Below are 19,140 nucleotides of genomic sequence, written 5' to 3'. Positions count from 1 at the left end.
TTAGGAAAAGACCACAATTATTTTTCAAGGTAATTAGTTTTTTTCTTTTTTACACCTAGACCTGAATCTCAAAGGAAAATTTGCATTTTATATTTTTAAGTATTTTTTCACTTCCTCACCCTATTTTATTCTTAACTGAGAACCCCTGGAGAGTCCAGTCTGTTTTCTCGGCTGCGTTCCTGAAGCTTCTCCTCTCGTCTCAGCACCCGGAGCGTGCCTTTGGACGCGCGGAGCCACGGCAGCCCCGCTGCTGCTCCTGTCACTGCGGCCGCCGCCGCCGCTCGCCCCGGCCCCTCGGGCAGCGACTCTGCACCACCCAAACCCGCCAGCAGTGCCCATGATACCAGGTAGTCATCCCCCGCCGGCGGCATGCCTCCTCGGCCCCCTCCTGTGCACTTCCGCAGTGGGGGGAAGTGTCACCCCCGCAGGCTCGAGCACCCAGAAGCACAAGTAGATAATTTGCCTGATTAATATTTCCTCGGAGCTAACATTAACCAAAATGACCAGACTCCCTGCCAATAACAACTCTTCGGAGAGAGTGTCAGACCAAATGTTTCCACATACACCTGCTCCCCACCAAAGGGGACATGAGAATTTGGGCAAGTAGTGCCTTGAGGGGTCGGTCCCAAGGTAGCTCAGAGAAGGCTTCTAGTTAACACCATTAGGCGGGGATTTTTTAGAAGGATCACTTTTCTAACCAGATTTTCTAATTTATAGAATTATTGATTAGAGGTAGTTTATGAAAATGGAAAACTGAGTTCACGGCATTTGTATCTTTTATGGAGGACATATCCTTACTGGACAGAGCTGTCAGACACTTGGCAAGCGCCAGAAAGTGTCTCGCTTGAGTCTTCGGTATAGGTAAGGAGTGAGTTGCACTTCTTCCTATTCTAGTTAGTTTTGACAGAGGATTTTGTTCAGGTCTCATTTTTTTTTTTTTAAGATTTTATTTATTTATTTGACAGAGATCACAAGTAGGCAGAGAGGCAGGCAGAGAGAGAGGGGGAAGCAAGCTCCCTGCTGAGCAGAGAGCCTGGTGCGGGGCTGGATCCCAGGACCCTGAGATCATGACCTGAGCCAAAGGCAGAGGCTTTAACCCACTGAGCCACCCAGTGGCCCCAAGATCTCATATTCCTAATGGAGAAAGGACAGTCGGTCACTCGTTAACTCTCCCCTTGTGTCTGGCAGAGGGGACACACCATCACTCTTCTCATCTTCCAAGAGAGTCAGATAAAACTCTGCAGGTTGAGGGTAATCAGAGAAAAAAAGATGAAACTGTGGTGAGACTCTGTGCCCTGTATCTTGCTCCAAAGAAAGAATATTAGTATGTTGTTGGTAGAAAGATCACAGACAGCTTTAGAATTGAAAGAAACACTAAAATGTTTTTAGACTTACTACAGTATAAAATTTCTACAAACATTTCCATTCTTCTCCGTTAAAATAACAACTGTTCCTAATTTGTAGTGATGAATGTTTATAACCTAAGAAAAGTTAACGCATTTTACAGCTGTCAGCCGAAACAATGAACAGTTGCCATTAGACAGATTCCCACTTACCTTCTTCATGTGACTGCTGAGAGCATTTCATGGCAAGTGTTTCCACATACACCCTCCTGTCTCTGAGAGAGGTACCGAAGCGATCTTTTTGTACATGTCACTGAGGGCGAAGGGAAGCCACTTCCTGTCCCGTGCAGACGTAGGGGAGGAGAGCGCTCCCCCGTGACCTGCTGCGTCCGCGTTTGCACACCAGTCCTGTAAAACTAGAATGGGGAGGAACGCCCCCTGCATCTTTCGAGGTTCTTGAACTATGGTTCAAGGCATTTGTGAGCTGGAGGTCTATGGTATTTTATGTGTATTTTAGTATAAAAGTGAAGTATGTGTGGTCAGCCTTCATGTGCATTTAGTCTTCAGCTTTGTGGAGGTGGTTTTCAGTCTGTAGTGAAGACATTTCATAAATGTTCCTCATCTTTAGGATGACTCTGGACACAGGAATTTTACCACCACCGTTGTGTGCCATCTTGAAGGCCATTTTTTACAAAGGAGTCAAGTTCCCTTGACCGTCCGGTGGTGTGTCTGTGACAGTGGGCTGAGGACAGCAAGACCAGGTGGAGACGCACTCTAGCCAATGGCGGTTTGCCTCATCCTGTGTTCGAGCCCAACTCCTGTTCAGTTTGACTTTGGGCCTCAGCCCCTTTGTGGGGGGCCTGTGCAGCAGACCCCGAGGTGGACGGCGCATGTCCTGCCGATGTCCTGGTACAGGCCAGGGTTTGTGAGTGTGCCGTGGGGGATGCTGAATGATGGCCGGACTCCCTGCGCAGCTGTGCGGCCCTTCCTGTCCCAGAGACCCATCAGCACTGGCAGGTATTCCTCTGCCTCCAGCGTCCCGTGAATGTTTTGATTTGATTTGGTTTGACTTAGGAAATTGTTCGGGCTTCAGTGATCTTACCAGGGTTGATGGAACTTTTTCACGGTGTCTGGCTTGTCGGAGCTGGCTATGGCTGCTTTGCGAGACTGGTTGTTAATTTTTCAGAAATTTTGCAAGCCGGTTATTACACCACTGCGATTGTGGAACTCGGCAACTAGTAGTTAAGCATTCGCCAGCACACTGTTCCCTTTAAATGTATTTTTACCCTAGCAAAAATCTCGGAGGATGTGGGCTTGGCTCATGTTGTGTCTGGGAAATCAGGAAAATAGAGGTGTCGAGTGACCTCTGCTTGGCACCGCAGTCTTTGGCGTGGCGTGAGGAGTCACGTGTCTCTTCACTTCAACATCCATGACTTTTCCATGAAGTGGCCTCAAGACTTTTTGATGAACTCCGTGGCAATAGAGGATGTCCCCCTGTCTTCAGACTTAACAAGGATGATGCCAGATTTGAGAGTTTAGGGAAATAGAAAAGCATTGCATACTCCGTAATTTGCAAATGTCTTTTCAGTAGAACCCTGTCATCTTAAATCTATTTAGCACCTGATGGAAAAGAGCATAAATGCTACTATACTTCATAATATCACTTATACACACAGTACACACGAAACTTGTTACCAAACTCAGGCCATACTTATCTTGTTTACTTGAACTATAATTTTAACACTTCCCTCATTTAATTCTGGGTTTTACTCTTTACGGATTCATTCTGGATTTCTAAACACTCTTAACCTTATTCTGGAAAAGCAGCAAATTAACTTTGCTTTTTACATGCTAAGCTTCTTGCTCTTCTGCACCTTTGCTTGTCGACTGCTTGAAAAATCACGAGGGTACCCTTGCATTTTCCTATGAAGAGATTTGTAATCTTTTGAATCATGTAATAATTTTAGCACTGTAAGTAGAATTAAGTACATAAATCCATAGTATGATCAGAATTGTAAGTATTAGCCCTGTTTGGCTAATAATTTTGATCCATCCTGGGCTTAAACGTGGAGCTTTCCACATATGCCAGTAGCTCCTGACTATAAATCTTGTTTGTACTTTTGTTGTTTTTAACTTAAAACAGAGCGTTACTCAGTCAGGTTCTTGTGTGTCAGCAGCGGAGGATAAAAATCTGACTGTCCTGCCAGCTCCAGAGAAGGGTTTCTCAGTAGCAGTGCGTTCACTGTGGGAACATAATTCTGTATGTGGGGCTGCCCTTCCCATTGTCCTGTGCTCACTAGATGCCACATGTCCCCAGTGGGCAGAATTGCCCCTAGCTGAGAATGACCCCTCTAGAAGAATCTCAGGTCTTTCGAGTTCCATTGAATTGACAGCTCAATTTTTAAAAATCCCGAAACAGGGGTTCCAGCGTCCCTGAGAACGACCGGTTGGCTTCCATAGCTGCCGAGTTACAGTTTCGGTCCCTGAGCCGCCACTCAAGCCCCACTGAGGAGCGCGACGGTGAGTAGTGAGCTTTAGACTCTGGTCTCGACCTGCTGAATCCTCTGCCTCAGTTTACCACTTTCCATGCGTTATGCCTGAGAAAGAAATGAAGAGTGAGAAAGAGGTGACAGAGTTCCCAGAGAACATTTGATGTTCAACATGTTGGCGTTTTACTATAAATGCCTTTTTAACTGTACTTGCATTTTCTAGGTCTACTTTTCTTGTGTTTTTTAAAAGAAAAATTATTTCTGATACTTTAATTGCCAGGCACTCTTATTTTCTTCAAAAATACAAACCTTCAGTAGGTTTGTTAGTGATACACTGTTATTATAATGCCGGGCCTCTTGAGTGGGGTCCCCAGAGAATCTAATTTATGCTCTGTTTTCTGATGTCTTGTTATTTGTGGAAAGTTTAATGTGGCTAAAATCATGTCATGCCACTGACAACTTTTTACTTTGGTATAGTTTCCTAGAAGTGATTATCAAGACAGCTTCTCACATTCACATCAAATAGAAATTAATTACCAGAAAGGACAGGTTGATGGTAACTAATCATTGCCGTGCACCATTTCAGTCTTGCTCTCGATTATATAAGATTCCATAAATGTTAATTTGTGTGAAAAACATACATCTTGCAGAACCAGCTTATCCAAAAGGTGATTCAAGTGGGTCAGCTCGAAGAAGCTGGGAACTTCGGACACTTATCAGCCAGTCGAAGGGTAAGGGAGAGAATGTTGAACTTAAAATGCTTAAGGATAAAGTGAGAAGTTTCAGTTAAAATATGCTTTAGATTTTGAATTATTAGTCCTTCTATGTTAACATTTTCTGATCTCTTTTATCTGTGTGACATTACTTCCTGTGTGTACTGTGTTTATAAGTATTTCCTATTTCTTTTAATAAATTATAAGCTCCTTTGGATCAGAACATGTTTTATTGATCTTTGTATTCTTTAGGCAGTCGTGGTGGTTAACCCGTATGTCACCTTGGATGGGCTCTTAGCATAGTTCTTTGTGCATGGGGGGAATATAATTAATACTTGTGAAATGAAGAAGTAGTCATGTCTTAATGCTGTATGATAACGTTTTTGAGAGGCCACGTAGTTTGGCAAAGGTGGTAACTGATAGAGCACTGACAGGTACCCGCCAGAGCTGGGACCCAGCACACCCCACCTCTGTCTCCAAGTCCGTGCTCTTAGCAACAGTCACGCCTTGGAAGATGTTGTCCATCAAAGTGGGGAACAGTCGGGGGATGTTACGGAGGGGTGAAGCTTGAGCTGACTCTTGAAAGAGAAACTGGTCTGCATCAAGCCTGGAGGAAAAGTATAGAATAAAAACACAGTGACTATGTAGCTGTAAATGGAGGTGAACTTGAAGGGGCTGGGGGAAGATGCACCGTGGCCAGTCTTCAGTGACAGCTAAGTGTTTAAGGCCTCTCCCAGAGTTGGTGGCCAGCCCTGCAGCCTCTTGAGCACCTGGTGTGTTCAGGGAGTGGGAAGGAGGAGCTGGGAAGACCCCGGGGTGGAGGAAGCTGCTTGCCCTGAGTGGGGAGGAGGTAGGGAGATGGGTTAGCGTATCACTCAGTCACGCAGTGTCAGATACCGGACCAACGTGGGGTGTTCAAAAAAGGAAGGACGTCAAGAAATGACTGCCAGGTCTGGGGCAGGTGAGGTGTGTACGGAGGGGTAAGGGCACGGAGATCCATGTGCTGGAGCCTGGGTGACAGGTAGGGGAGTTCTCCAGTGGCTCCCACGTTGCCAGTAGTTCCCCCGCGTGCCAGGTCTTTGTGATAATTTTCAAAGCAAATACTTTGTGGTCGAGAGAACTTGGGAACTCTTAGGATAGTTATAGTTCACATTAACAAATTTTCACTGTTTAAAAATTTTTTAAAAAGCCCCTCCCAGAAATATTTGACAGTGGAGTGCATGGGCTCATAGCTGTGAAGTCTTGTGGTGCCCAGGAGACCCGATGCGTTCTATACTGAGGTAAAGAAAAGAGCCATTCATGTTTTTAAGAAGTGGTTGTAGTAGGAAATTACAATTACAATTAGAACATTATGAATCTTGGGAAATTTCTCTTCTCAAATTAACCCCCCAGCCATCCCCGTCCTCCATGATCTCTTTGTTGGCTCGAAACTTCAGGCTCTTAGTAGGGAGGACACGGAATGAGGAGTATGTCGTTGGGACATGTCTGAGGCAGTGCTGCTCACAGGATAGGTGGGACCCATCGGTGGGTTGTAAAGTCTGCATTAAAGAAAATAGGACGGAGTCTCAATCCCGTGTGGAAGAGGAATGTTGTTTCATGAAACTCTTGTTTAGATCTCTGTGTATGTAAAAGTTATTTCTCACTGTAAGTCATGATAAAATAAATCGGAGACTTATTTTCTGGAGATGTGGAGCCTGAGAAGGTAAGAAATAGTAGTAACAGTAGCGAAACCTCACTGAGTTTTGCTGTGTCCCGGCCACGGTGCTTAGTGCTTTACGTGCGGGGTGTCACGGGACGCTTACAGTAGCGCTTGCGCCAGAGATACCGCCCACGTTCCGCAGAGGAGGAATTTGATACATGAAGAAGTCAGGTCACTTGCCCATTGTCAAACACCTGGAAAATGGCGAAGTGAGGATTTTCCCCGGGCATTCTGGTTCCAGAGGCTTTGCTCTGGACTCTTTCCGGAAAGGGACAACTGAATTCCCTTCTCACCAGAGATGGCTTCTGAGGAAAGGCATGGCATTTCAGCGGCGCTGTGACGCGTGAGTTGTGCTCCACAGGCACAGTGTGGGAAGACAGCATCTTGGCCAGGAAGGTGTGAACACAAGCTCCGAGTGAGAAACGGCTCAGGGTGTTCTGTACGAGCCTTTTCCGTTTGGTTCTTCTGGGGCCTGCGGTAGGAGAAGAGAAGGACAGTATGAACTGGGCAAGATAAACCGGGTCCAAAGTCTGCAGGGCCGTGAGTCCCATAGGCAGGGCTTCGATTTTTGGTAAATGGGTTGTTGAGAACCGTGAAATAATTTAAGTAGGACAGGGGCATGGTCAGATTGTCCCTGTTAGTAAGACAATTCTGGCCACCAAGAGCATATTGGAGGGCGCCTGGGTGGCTCAGTGGGTTGGGCCTCTGCCTTCGGCTTGGGTTGTGATCTCAGGGTCTTGGGATCGAGCCCCGCATCAGGCTGTCTGCTCGGTGGGGAGCCTGCTTCCTCTCTCTCTGCCGACTTGTGATCTCTGTTTGTCAAATAAATTACAAATAAAAAAATTATTTTAAAAAAAGTGTATTACAGACAGAATAGCCTGGAGGCAAACGGGAGGTCCCTGCGGTGTCTGTCTGAGCAGCCGTCTGGGGGAAGGAAGTCATCAGCTCTAACCAATTAGCCTGGATTTTGTGTGTGTGTGTGGGGGGGGGGGGGGGGTTGGTGGCGTCCTCTGAGGCTGTGCAGTTGGAATGGACTCAAAACCACCTGCTGGGTGTGTGTGTGTGGCGTCGCATCCTCTGCAGCTGTGCAGTTGGAATGGACTGGAACGCACCTGCTGGGTATCTGACCGGAGGACACTCGGCCTTGCTGTGCTGAGTGCTCACGTGTGTTGTGTTGCTCTGTTCTGTTGTTATCTGTGGGCCTTTGACTCACTACTGGTGACTGGAACTACTGAGTTTGTGATTCTCCCTCTAGACGGTGCTTCCAAACAAGGACCCATAGAAGCTATCCAGAAGTCAGTCCGATTGTTTGAAGAAAAGAGGTATCGAGAGATGAGGAGAAAGAATATCATTGGTCAAGTTTGTGACACCCCTAAATCTTACGATAACGTCATGCACGTGGGCTTGAGGAAGGTGACCTTCAAGTGGCAAAGAGGAAACAAAATTGGTAAGGAAATTGAGGAACCTCGATTGAAAATGGCAGTAGTTACACGTCGTTAGGCTAAACCATAGAATTGATCCTTTGTGACATGGCATGTCTTTTGCAGAGGTTCTATTCTTTAGTTTGTGTAAATAATGTGTCTTTAAAATGTGTTCTAAGAGCAGTACAAGAGGAGATTTTGTAAAGATTTTTTTTAAATGGTTCATTAAATTGAATCATTTTGCTTGATAACTCCAGAAGTTGCCCGTGGAGAACTATGTAAATTTTACCCATTAGTTCCCATTGATGTTCTTACGGTCTTATTCCTTCCAGCACATTTTGAAGAGAGACGGGTACAGTCTTATAACACTGCCCGTTAATGATTTCCCGGCCGAGTGCCTCTTGCGAAATAACCGCCGGAGGATGGTGTGACAGAAGGAGCCTGACCGTGTTTCACACCCTCCCGGCTTTTCAGTGCGTCTCTCCGGGGGGTGTTTAGGTCTGAAGAGGCCAACACAGTTGTAACAAGAGGACTCTGTGAGCCCCCGGAAACCCTCAAGGGTCTGTAGAGCTGTCAGGGCAGAGAATACTGAAAAAATCTAGTGCTTTATAAATTTTATCAATTCTTGCTACCTGTCTTAGCCATATATCCCCTGAATGTCCCCAAAGACATGTTAGTCAGATCCATTCCCATACATCCCTGGCCGTGCAGCGATGAGGTGGGGTTAGCTGTGGCCGGGCTTCCTCCTGACCCCTAGCCCTGACCTCCCTGAGGGCCGGAAGTGCGCAAAAGTGTGCACCTTCATGCCCCTTCCAGGGTTTGCCAAAGTCACTTCTACTCTAGATTTTTACAGGTAAGGCAAAGCCCAGAGATTGCCTTCAGTCATTGGGGAACACTCAGAAACATTTTGGGTCTTGCAGTAGTGGATAATTATAGGTCTTGTAAATATAGATCCAGACCTGCGGAAGGTTATCGTATATCTGAGTGACTTAAAATGGCCTCGCTCTGGTGACTGAGAGCAGTGTGTGTGTTCTGTTCATAGGGGAGGGGCAGTACGGGAAGGTCTACACCTGCATCAGTGTGGACACCGGTGAGCTGATGGCTATGAAGGAGGTGAGTGGTCTGGCCTTGTGGGGGCCTTTTGGTGTGGCAGAGATTTGGGGAAGAAACTTGTTTTCGAGGCTCTTGGCGCTTAGAGTCAGCTTGGTGTCTCCATGTTGAGTCATAAGGCAGATGCCCTGCAATGCCAGAGTAGCTGGGCATCTGACTCCAGGAAGGTACCGGTGAGGATGCTCGGAGCAGGGGCACAGGTAATTCTGCCACCACACAGCTGTGCCAAGTGCCACACAGAGCGAGGCGAGCAGAGTTAGCCAAAGGCCAAGAGGACCCTGGTAACAGCGTCTTAGCAGGGAGCTGGGGAGAAAATACTGTTTGTGAGGAGCTTCAGAAATGAGTAGCGTCTCTTGGGGCGCCTGGGTGGCTCAGTGGGTTAAAGCCTCTGCTTTCAGCTCAGGTCAGGATCCCAGGGTCCTGGGGTCAAGCCCCGCATCGGGCTCCCTGCTCAGCAGGGAGTCTGCTTCCTCCTCTCTCTCTCCCTGCCTGCCTCTCTGCCTACTTGTGATCTCTGTCTGTCAAATAAATAAATAAAATCTTAAAAAAAAAGAAAAGAAAAGAAATGAGCAGCGTAGCAGCAGCTGGAGCGAGGATGGGGGCGAGCAGGGAAACCTGAGGAGGCCCATCAGGAGACAAATACTGGTGAGGAGACCCTCGGGGCCTCAGTGCAGAGGAGCCTGTGGGGCAAGAGGCCTGAGCCACCCCGGCCCTCTCTCTGAGCTCCTGTGGTGGTTCTCGTCTTCTGTGCGTGGAGAGACGCTCGCCCGCTCTGCCTCTACTCCCCTGCTCCTGCTGGGCTGTCAACTTCTTCTTCTTCTTCTTCTTCTTCTTCTTCTTCTTCTTCTTCTTCTTCTTCTTCTTCTTCTTATTTTTTTTATTTTATTATTTTTTTTTTTATTTTAAAGGTTTTATTTAGGGCGCCTGGGTGGCTCAGTAGGTTAAGCATCTGCGTTCAACTCAGGTCATGATCCTAGGGTCCGGAGATCGCATCCTGATCAGGCTCCCTGCTCAGTGGGGAGCCTGCATCTCCCTTTCCCTCTGCCCCTCCCCACCCACCCCTGCTTGTGTGTGTATACTCTCTCTCAAATAAATACATCTTTTTTAAAAAATATTTTATTTATTTATTTATTTGAGAGAGAGGGAGCACAAGTAAGGGAAGAGAGAGAGAGGGAGAAACAGACTACCCACTGAGCAGGGAATCCAACATCGGTCTCGATCCCACGACCCTGGGATCATGACCTGAGTTCAAGGCAGACACTTAACTGGCTGAGCCACCCAGGGGCCCCAGTCATAAACTTTTCTTTTCTAATTTAAATTCAATTAATTAACATATAATGCATTGTTAGTTTCAGAGGTAGAGGTCAGTGACTCATCGGTCTTCTGTAACACCCAGTGCTCACTACGTCACATGCTCTCCTTCATGCCGGTCACCAAGTCACCCGTCCACCCACTCTCTTCCCCTCCAGCAACCCTCAGTTTGTTTCCTGGGATTAAGACTCTCTTATGGGCTATCTCCTCACTCATTTTGTCTTGTTTTATTGTTTCCTCTCTTCCCCTATGCTTCTGTTTTGTTTCTTAAATTCCACATATGGGTGAGATCGTATAATTGTCTTTCTCTGGCTGACTTATTTCACTTGGCGTAATACCTTTTGTTTCCATCCACATTGTTGCAAATGGCAAGATTACATTTTCTGATGGCTGTGTAATATTCCATTGCGTGTGTGTGTGTGCTCGCGTGCGTGTGTATACATCACATCTTTATCCATTCATCTAGTTGAAGGACATCTGGGCTCTTCCCATAGCTTGGCTTTTATGGACATTGCTGCTATAAACATTGGGGTATAGGTGCCCCTTTATAAACTTAAGGGCCCCTTTATAAACTTAAGGGCACAATCATCTCACAGCTTTCTGTCTTCCAGAACCTATATGCTTGTGCTCACTTATTGAATGCTTAATGTTTTTGTGAATTCAGTTTGCGGGTTATGAAAATGATCCCATTAGCTGTTCTCTCACCAAATACACTAAAGCAGGCATGCTTCATTCACGTGGAAGGACAAGGCAAAGAAAGACTTGAAGTCTGGTTACAGGCACACTGACCGTAGTCCCGTGGGTCCAGATGACACAGATGTCTGGAGACCCCCTTGTTTCTGGTTTGTGACGGGACCAATGCTGATCAACACTTTTCTCTTTACAGATTCGATTTCAACCGAATGACCATAAAACTATCAAGGAAACTGCAGACGAATTGAAAATCTTTGAGGGCATCAAACACCCCAACCTGGTTCGGTATTTTGGTGTGGAGCTTCATAGAGTAAGCCAACTTTGATGACATGGTTTTGTGTGAGCAATCAGTAAGGGCAGTCGGAGTCCTGTTCTACATCGCAGGTCTTCTCATTTCAGAGCACAGTAACTTTGCCTAATTATCAGGAAATCTCCATGAGTTACATCATTTCTGCATTCTCTCTGAAACTAGAGGAGTTCTTCCTAAAATGTAAGTTGTAGACTGTAGTCGTTAACCCGACATTATAAAGCACTGAAACCCATCCTGCCGATGAGAAGATTCTCCTAAAATGCCCCTTATGCAGCGTGTTACTTTTTTCCCCCCATTTTTCACTGATTATGCTGATTTTTCTTTTATGTGTACTAAGGAACTGTTGAGAAATGAGGAAGTTAAAACTTCAAATTCGATTCCCCCCTTGTGTTTAGAAGTAAATCCCTGGAGGGAAAGAGGAGGACTTCGAGCATCTCGGCCGAGTCTGAACTTCCAGGGGAAGTTGAGTAGTGGTGATTTAGATGTTTTCACAAGTAAATTCGTACGTGAAAAGGATGTGTTTCAGTACTTAATAATACATTGGTAGGGACAGCCCTGTTGGTCCCTGTCTGAGATTATATAGCAGACTTAACTTTAGAGGATTATAGACAATTTATCACCTATGATTTGGAGAAGACACTCTTATCCCGACCAGCTGTATAATTCCAGACAGGAGGCAGGCAGACACTCTGTGTAGGAGTGAGGAATGAGCGTTATGAGACAAGTTCAGTGTTAAGGCTGATGAGCGTAGCGTACCATTAGAAAGATTCCTTTGGGGCGTGACCAGTGACGTTGTCCAAACTCTTCCCTTTGGTGTACGTGTGAACACAGGCTGCGTCTTCTTTCTCCCGCAGGAAGAAATGTACATCTTCATGGAGTACTGTGACGAGGGGACATTAGAAGAGGTGTCCAGGCTGGGGCTTCAGGAACATGTCATCAGGCTGTATTCAAAGCAGATCACCGTCGCCATCAATGTCCTCCATGAGCACGGCATAGTTCACCGTGACATCAAAGGTAATTCTCCCCTCACCCGGCTGCCGTGGAGCACGGACTGCGTGCCTCCCCACGGAGTAGATGCTGTCAGGACACTCGATCCCACTCTCACATGTCATTTCTCTACAGAGAAGCACTGTTACTGTGAATGTGCTTCCATAAAGAACCCAGTATGGACAGGCCGTGTAGGACACACGTCCCCATCCATGAGCAGATGACTCTGTCTTTCTGCATAACACTGTTTTCAGTGCGGTCTTTTTCTCTTCCTGTAGGCTGATTTAGCCAACCGTAGATTTACTAGGCCGTCTGATCGGAGCATCCTTGTCTCTAGGTTAAGACTCTGATGTATTTCCATGTGAAGTCTGAAGTGCTTTTCTCTTCTGGCATGGGAGGAATAGTCATGCTTGTCTCATAGCTGTCCCTCTGGCATTTGTCCTGACCTTTGTATTTTGGGAAACGGGGGATAATTCAAGTGACAAATTGTTTGTTTCTGATGAGCCCTAGATGGTAGGTTTCGACTCTGTCACACAGTCCAAGGCTGGCCTAGACGCGTTCATTCTAGAATTGGCTGGCTTCCAATCAGGCACTAGACCCAGGGCAGGGCTGGATCATAGCAGAACCGGCTTTGGTCTGAGTGTAAGGCTCGGCTGTCCCCCCTCCAGTGGACCCCCCCTGAGTCCCCCATACCCACCAGCCTTGTTGCCTCCCCGCCTGCCCGTCTGCCGCATCGCTCTGCTGCCTGGGATCGTTCTGAGCATTTGTCGGATTGGCTCTTTATCGGGCCTGGCATGGCCTGTTTCCAGGTGTTTTGCCACAGACACCCGTACTCAGTCCCTGAGCCCTATCACAAAATGACACCTTCCTGTGTCATCGGCCATGGCCATAAAGGGAATTCATCAGGATCCTTGAATGGAGTCCATTCACTTGTGTCCTTGTGGCATTTTTTATGACTCAGTATGGCAAGTGTGCATGTGTGGACGACCTCCAGAGCTGTGACGCTTGCCCCGCACAGCCGACGGTGGGGACCGTGTCCTCTGGGAGCATGCAGGTGCTGAGCAGCCCCCGTCAGGTGTCGCTCACCGCGGGGCTCATTCGAGTGGCTCTAATGCTGTCTGAGAATGGTGCCTTCAGACACATGGTGCCAGAGGTGTGTGCTGCCGTCAGGGCGACAATATTTTATAGCCTAGAGCTGCCTGGAGCCGTGAGCAGAGACCCGAGATACCAGCTAGAGTCCGGGGGGACGCGTGCGCAGTGCTTTGAGATATAAGGGGGCTCCGGGGCTTCTCCGCCCTCAACGGCGTGAAGTCAGCCCAGGGCGGCCGCAGCCAGGCCCAGAGAAGGGCCGTGTGTGCCCCGCTCTCACTCCACGTTGCTTCCTGTCCCAGGAGCCACTTGCGTGCTCGCGACTCTGGCGTTCAGACGCGGTCACCGCAGCCGCTGTAGCTTCCATGTACTTCCTGCAGAAGTGTCCCCCTGCGCTTTCCGCATTAGAGCGTGTTCAGAGCCAGCCGTACTGAGGCGAAAATGTCTTTGCCTTGTATTCCTGTTCGTGAACAAGTCTTTCTGTGGTTGTGCTTTGGAAGTCAGGTCTTATAAATCTTTATGCTACTTAGTTTGTGACTCCTGTTCCTGGGATCCGGGGCTGCCGTGTACTGGAAACGCCCTCTGCGTGTCCCTGAGCCCGACGAGCGCCCGTTTGTTTGTTAGGTGCCAACATCTTCCTCACCTCCTCCGGACTCATCAAGCTGGGCGACTTCGGGTGCTCCGTCAAGCTCAAGAACAACGCGCAGACCATGCCCGGCGAAGTGAACAGCACCCTGGGGACAGCAGGTGGGGACTGGCTTGCTGTGCCTTTGCCGAGGCGACTCATTGCGGCGTGCCTGCTGCCTGGGTTTCCTGGCAGCTCCGTGGCCAGCGCGGCCCAGTGGGGAGGGAGGGCTTCTGAGCGCGGGCACTTAGCCCTCCCGCCTGCCCGCGTCTGATGCGCACACTGGCTCCCCCTGAGGTGAGGGGGGGGAGGAAAGGCCTCCGTTGCTCCCCCAGAAAACCTGATTCTGTTGTTCACATGGGGCTTATTAAAACAGTTCTGGTTAAAACACAGCCGTATGTTAAATACAACAGTATGAGTTGTTTTTTTTAAGAACCTAACCCTTTCATTGTCCAACACTTGTGACAATTCGTGTTTCTCTGGAGGAGGCAGGAAGTCAGAGCATTGTTGGCACTTTTAAAGGAAAAGCAGTGGGTAGGCACACCCAGAAGTCACTGAGTGTCTTAGCACATGGGACCGTGCTGCCTGTGCAGCCCTGCCCATGCCTGGCAGGCCCCCGCCAGTCTGCTTTATTGTGCCTTTAAAAAGGGACACGTCCATGTGGAGATGATTTGTTTTGATTGTTCAGTGTCGTAGAATTTTACATCTTCTTTTGCACATTAAATTTCTTATATTGTGAATACAGTTTATCTGAAGATTTGCCATTCAAAAAATTGTCCTTTAGATAATAATTCAGTCCCTAAAATGTCCACTCAGAAAATTGATTTGAAAAATGTCTGTTAGTTTCAATGTTTCCTTTTATGTAACCTAGAGAAGGTCCTCTCTGTTCCCTGCAACAAAGCCGTTGCTTCATTTATGTGGAGTATCACACAGTATGAATTTCTGGCTTGGCTCTATGACTGTGGGGTGCTGTGTTTATAACCCGTTCCTCTCACCATGTCTGTGACTTTTAAAGCATACATGGCTCCTGAGGTCATCACTCGAGCAAAAGGAGAAGGCCATGGGCGTGCTGCGGACATCTGGAGTCTGGGGTGTGTCGTCATAGAGATGGTGACCGGCAAGGTAAGCAGAGCTCACTTGGAGGAGGAACCACGGAGGGCACTTCACGTGAACAGAGCTGTGATTGTGGTTTTATTAGCTATTACAAGCATACCATGGACACACATTCTGCTAATTAGAGAACGAGACTAAATATGAAAGATGTGACCTGTCAATAGAGTAACGTGAAGACAAATGACAAACTAGGAACCAAATATTTGTGAGATTAATGACTTAGAGAACTTTTAGGCGAGTGAGTAAAAAAAGTTGGGAGCTCAAGTGAAAACGTGGAGAAGCGAGGAGCTACAGACAGACACGGGAGACTAGAAGCTTCTGTCCCCAAAAACACTAGCACGCGACTGCAGCGTCCCTCAAGGTTGCCAGACTTGGAGGCAGCTGAGCTGTCCCTCCGTGAGTGCACGGATGAGCAGACCGTTGATCTGGGCGATGGGGCTTCTGCGGCGATGAGGTGAGCTGTCCAGCCAGAGGACGATGTAGGGGAGCTCCGTTAAAATGCGGTAAACGCACACCGCCGGCAACAGTGGCTCCTCTGAAGCCCCACACACATGAAGTGTGACTCCACGCATGTGACGTTCTGGGCAGGGCAGGGGGAGGCAGGAGGACCAGCTGCTGCCAGCGGCCCTGGGAGAGGGAGGGAAGGATGGTTGGATGGAGCTCAAGGCTGCTCAGGGCAGCGAGACTGTTGTGTGTGTTTGTGTATCTGAAAATTCTAAAAATGTATCTTCTGATGAAGCTGGCTTTGTAAATAAGGTTTTACTGGCGCTCACTCACACCCATTCCTTCAGTATCTTCTATGGCGTCAGTCAGGCCACAGTGGGAGAACTGAGGCGCTGTGACAGAGGTCGTGGGGCCTGCAAGCTTAAAATACTTGCGAACTGGCCCTCTAAGTAAAAGCTTGCTGGCCTCTGGGTATTTATTAACACTGCGATGCCTGAAAAGATGGGGCAGTTTCGTTTTTTTATGGCCGTGTAATACTAAACCTGCTTCCCCCTCCCCTCTTTTTTTAGAGGCCTTGGCATGAATATGAACACAACTTTCAGATTATGTATAAAGTGGGAATGGGGCACAAGCCACCAATCCCTGAAAGATTAAGCCCGGAGGGAAAGGACTTCCTCTCCCACTGCCTTGAGAGTGAGCCCCGGATGAGGTGGACGGCCAGCCAGCTCCTCGACCACTCCTTCGTCAAGGTTGGGCAGATCCCTGTACCTTTTTCATGTTCGAATGTTTGAGTTCTGTTTGTATCTGGCACCAAAGGCCATGTGGAAACTTAGATATAAATATCTGTATGTATATCTGAAATGGAGAAGAGCTAAATGGATTATGCCAGGGAATTTTGTGTATCTTTTTTTTTCCAGAAAATGTTCATTGAGGTTCTCTGTTTGATCCGTCCTGGTGTGTTTATGGTACCCATGGGACCGTCCCGTGGAATTGGGAATGGGACTGGGTGAAAGCCACAGTTTCTGCTCCTGGAAGCCCAGGGCTTAGTAGTGACGAAGTGCTGTGCTCCGAGCTGGGCTGAGGGCATATACCCCGCGCTGTCGCGCCGCTGAGAAGAGCGATCTCATCCAGCCAGGCAGTCTCAGCCGTTGGGGCTTGCTCTGGATGAGGTGTCTGAGCTGCTCGAGAGGGTGTGGGGGGGCCAGGCAGGGAGGTGTGGGTACGGCAGGCTAATGAGGGTGAAAAAGTTGGACTGTGTAGAGCCGGATCACAGGACGCGGAAAATGGTCAAAGGCTGCGGAAGGGAGCGGGAGCCCGTGAAGGAGTTGTACTGCGATGAGAAGCTTGGCACGGTTCACTGGGGTTTTAGAGGCAGAGTCGTCAGAAAGGCGCAGATACGGCTCGTGGGCTGGGCAGGGGAGGTCAGGGGCGAGTTATCCGTGATCCCTGGGGGCTGCAGTGGCCACGGACTGAAGAGCTGGTGCGATGAGAAAGGCGAGTGAGGGGAGGGTCTAGGACGACCCCCAGGCCCCCGCTTGGGTTCCCACGGAGAGCCTGGCGGCCCGGCAGGGCGCAGAGGCAGCTGGCCGACGGCCGCGTCAGGGAGGCGGGGGTGTCCTTTTCGGTACATAACGGTTGAGGTGTGTTTGGAACGTCTGCTTCGGGCGGGATTCCAGACACATGTGTAGGTGACGTGGGCTCCCACCTGGGACCGGGCGGGGCTCAGATGCGGATCCAGGAGATGGATCATTGCCGGGAGAGAACTTCCAGGAGAAACGTGCTGAGCATGGAGCTCTGGGGCACGCCGCGCTGGAAGGGCGCTGCTGGGGAGCCCCTGCCGGAGCGGGGGAGGTGCAGGAAAGCGGGGCGAGTGCAGTTAAGGGACAAGTGACCGGACTTGCTACGTAGATATTAGGGATTAGTGGTTAAAAACACACTCATTTCTTTGTCGAGACAGTTTGTGTCGGCCGGTAGTGTACAGATGCATTCTGCAAAGTGCTCTCAGGTGCCGGTTGGCAGATGTCCCAGGGTGCACGAGTGGAGCCTCCTGTCCCTGCCGGCTCCGAGCCGGGGTCCTCGCGGCGGCGGCAACGGCTTGCCTATGAGCCACAGGCCTGCCACGAATTGGCTTCAGCTCTCTCCTGCCTCTCTCGCAGGTCTGCACAGATGAAGAATGAAGCTAATCGGTCTGCAGCCTGGTAGTGTGTGCTCGGAGAATTCTCGTAATCACTACTGTATGTAATATTTACATAAAGACTGTGCTGAAAAGCAGTGTAAGCCTTTTTAACCTTCCAAGACTGAAGACTGCACAGGTGACAAGCGTCACTTCTCCTGCTGCTCCTGTTTGTTTGACGTGGCCCGGGGCCCTTCCGAGTGACGGTGTCCGCGAGGTAAAGACGCTGCATGCTAAGTGCCATGACTACTGTACACGGACCATCGCCCCGTCACCTGCTTCTTGTGGGACCCGAGAATCGTGACATCAGCGTAGGATTTTAACTTTCCTGGGTTCAAAAGTAGCTGTAGTATTATCAGGTGTCCCGGGCCTTGTTGTTAAACTCTTGTTTGTCGAGTGCACTGACTGTGAAACCTTACCTTTTTGTTGTTGGCAAGCCACAGTTTTGTTATGCAAAGGCTGATTAATGAAATTTAAGAAAAAGGTTCTTTTTTCAATAAATGGTTTATTTTAGGAAAGCTCAGTTATATTGTCTTTTACTGGTTATCAGCTTCAGAGCCAACACGTTATCTGAGACCGAGGTCTGTCCCTTTCCTTCACGTGTTCCTGTATAGAGGGGGATGCGACCGGATGTGCTAGAGGTGAGCCCTGGGTCCCTGGTTGGGAGCCCTGCAGGGTCCGGGGTCTCCTCACTGAGAAGCCGAAGGGCTAAAGGAAATGCCACCGTGGATGCCAGAGGCCCCTTTAGATTCTCTTACGATCCCCAGACACTGGAGGTCCAAGGAGAGTGGAGGCCTTGTTACCGTGCACTGAAGGCTCTGGACCTTTAAACCAAGATGTGTCAGTGCACGGTCAGTGTCAAGTGCTGCTGAATGACATCTTGACAAGAAAGCATCTTTTTCAGAATGTCAGCATTTCAGCAGTTTCCCAAAATAGCCCGAAGTACATGCCATTGATGGTTTCTTCATCTTTTCACAATTACATTTTTTAAAAAATTGACCTTACAGCTTCCTAACCTCTTCTGAGAAGCTCCCAGCCTCACTCCTGACCCCTAGCAGCCACTTCAAGGCAAGGAATCTCTTGGGCACGACACGCTCACCCTCTCCCTCCAGGACACTAGATCCTCTCCAAGAGGTGAAGAATTGTGTAGACGCTGAGAATATGGTTAAGGTCTCCAGCAGCTTTTTGAGGTGTGATGCGCATGGTCTTGGACACGTGGCAGTTCAGTGATTGTCCGCGTAGCTGTGCAGCGGTGCTTTCCGGTCTGCCTGAGAGCATCCCGCCAGAGGGAAGCCCTGTTTTCATCTGCAGTCAGTCCCCACCCCTGCCCCTGGCCTCAGGCAACCCCTGAGCCACATCTGTCTCTCTAGATTCGGCTGTTCTGCACATTTCATCTAAGTAGAATTTTACCGTATGTGGTCTCTGCTCTCCGGCATCTTTCACGCCGCGCGGTGCTTCTGAGGTCTGTCCGCCTAGGAGCACGTGTCCTTATTGATTCTTTTGTGTTGCCCGCCGCGCCGGCGTGCAGAGATGCTACGTATTTTATTTCTTCATTTCCTAGTTCTGTTTTTGTTTCTGATGAATTGTGCTGCTCTGATCATTCTTACGCAAGGCCTGCAG

General features: G+C 48.7%; 1 protein-coding gene across 5 annotated transcripts in view; it reads left to right on the top strand.

Annotated features, from left to right (window-relative positions):
• MAP3K4 (mitogen-activated protein kinase kinase kinase 4) overlaps positions 1-18,038 on the top strand; it is a 114,331-nt gene extending 96,293 nt beyond the window's left edge. For 2 of the 5 annotated variants that reach the window (XM_059176603.1, XM_059176601.1), the window contains exons 17-27: positions 204-347; positions 3,763-3,863; positions 4,483-4,563; positions 7,500-7,691; positions 8,708-8,778; positions 10,973-11,089; positions 11,944-12,103; positions 13,790-13,912; positions 14,806-14,912; positions 15,917-16,096; positions 17,504-18,038. In XM_059176603.1, the coding sequence (XP_059032586.1) occupies positions 204-347; positions 3,763-3,863; positions 4,483-4,563; positions 7,500-7,691; positions 8,708-8,778; positions 10,973-11,089; positions 11,944-12,103; positions 13,790-13,912; positions 14,806-14,912; positions 15,917-16,096; positions 17,504-17,524 (1,297 nt within the window). In that variant the 3' untranslated portion in view covers positions 17,525-18,038. Of the gene's footprint in view, positions 1-203; positions 348-3,762; positions 3,864-4,482; positions 4,564-7,499; positions 7,692-8,707; positions 8,779-10,972; positions 11,090-11,178; positions 11,270-11,943; positions 12,104-13,789; positions 13,913-14,805; positions 14,913-15,916; positions 16,097-17,503 lie in introns of those variants that run through there. The other 3 variants (XM_059176605.1, XM_059176604.1, XM_059176606.1) reach the window with 2 other exon arrangements.
• The last annotated feature ends 1,102 nt before the right edge of the window (positions 18,039-19,140 follow it).

This window comes from Mustela lutreola, chromosome 6, assembly GCF_030435805.1.
Source record: "Mustela lutreola isolate mMusLut2 chromosome 6, mMusLut2.pri, whole genome shotgun sequence".
In the NCBI taxonomy this organism is placed as follows: Eukaryota; Metazoa; Chordata; class Mammalia; order Carnivora; family Mustelidae; genus Mustela; species Mustela lutreola.
This window is presented reverse-complemented; position numbering and strand designations above follow the sequence as displayed.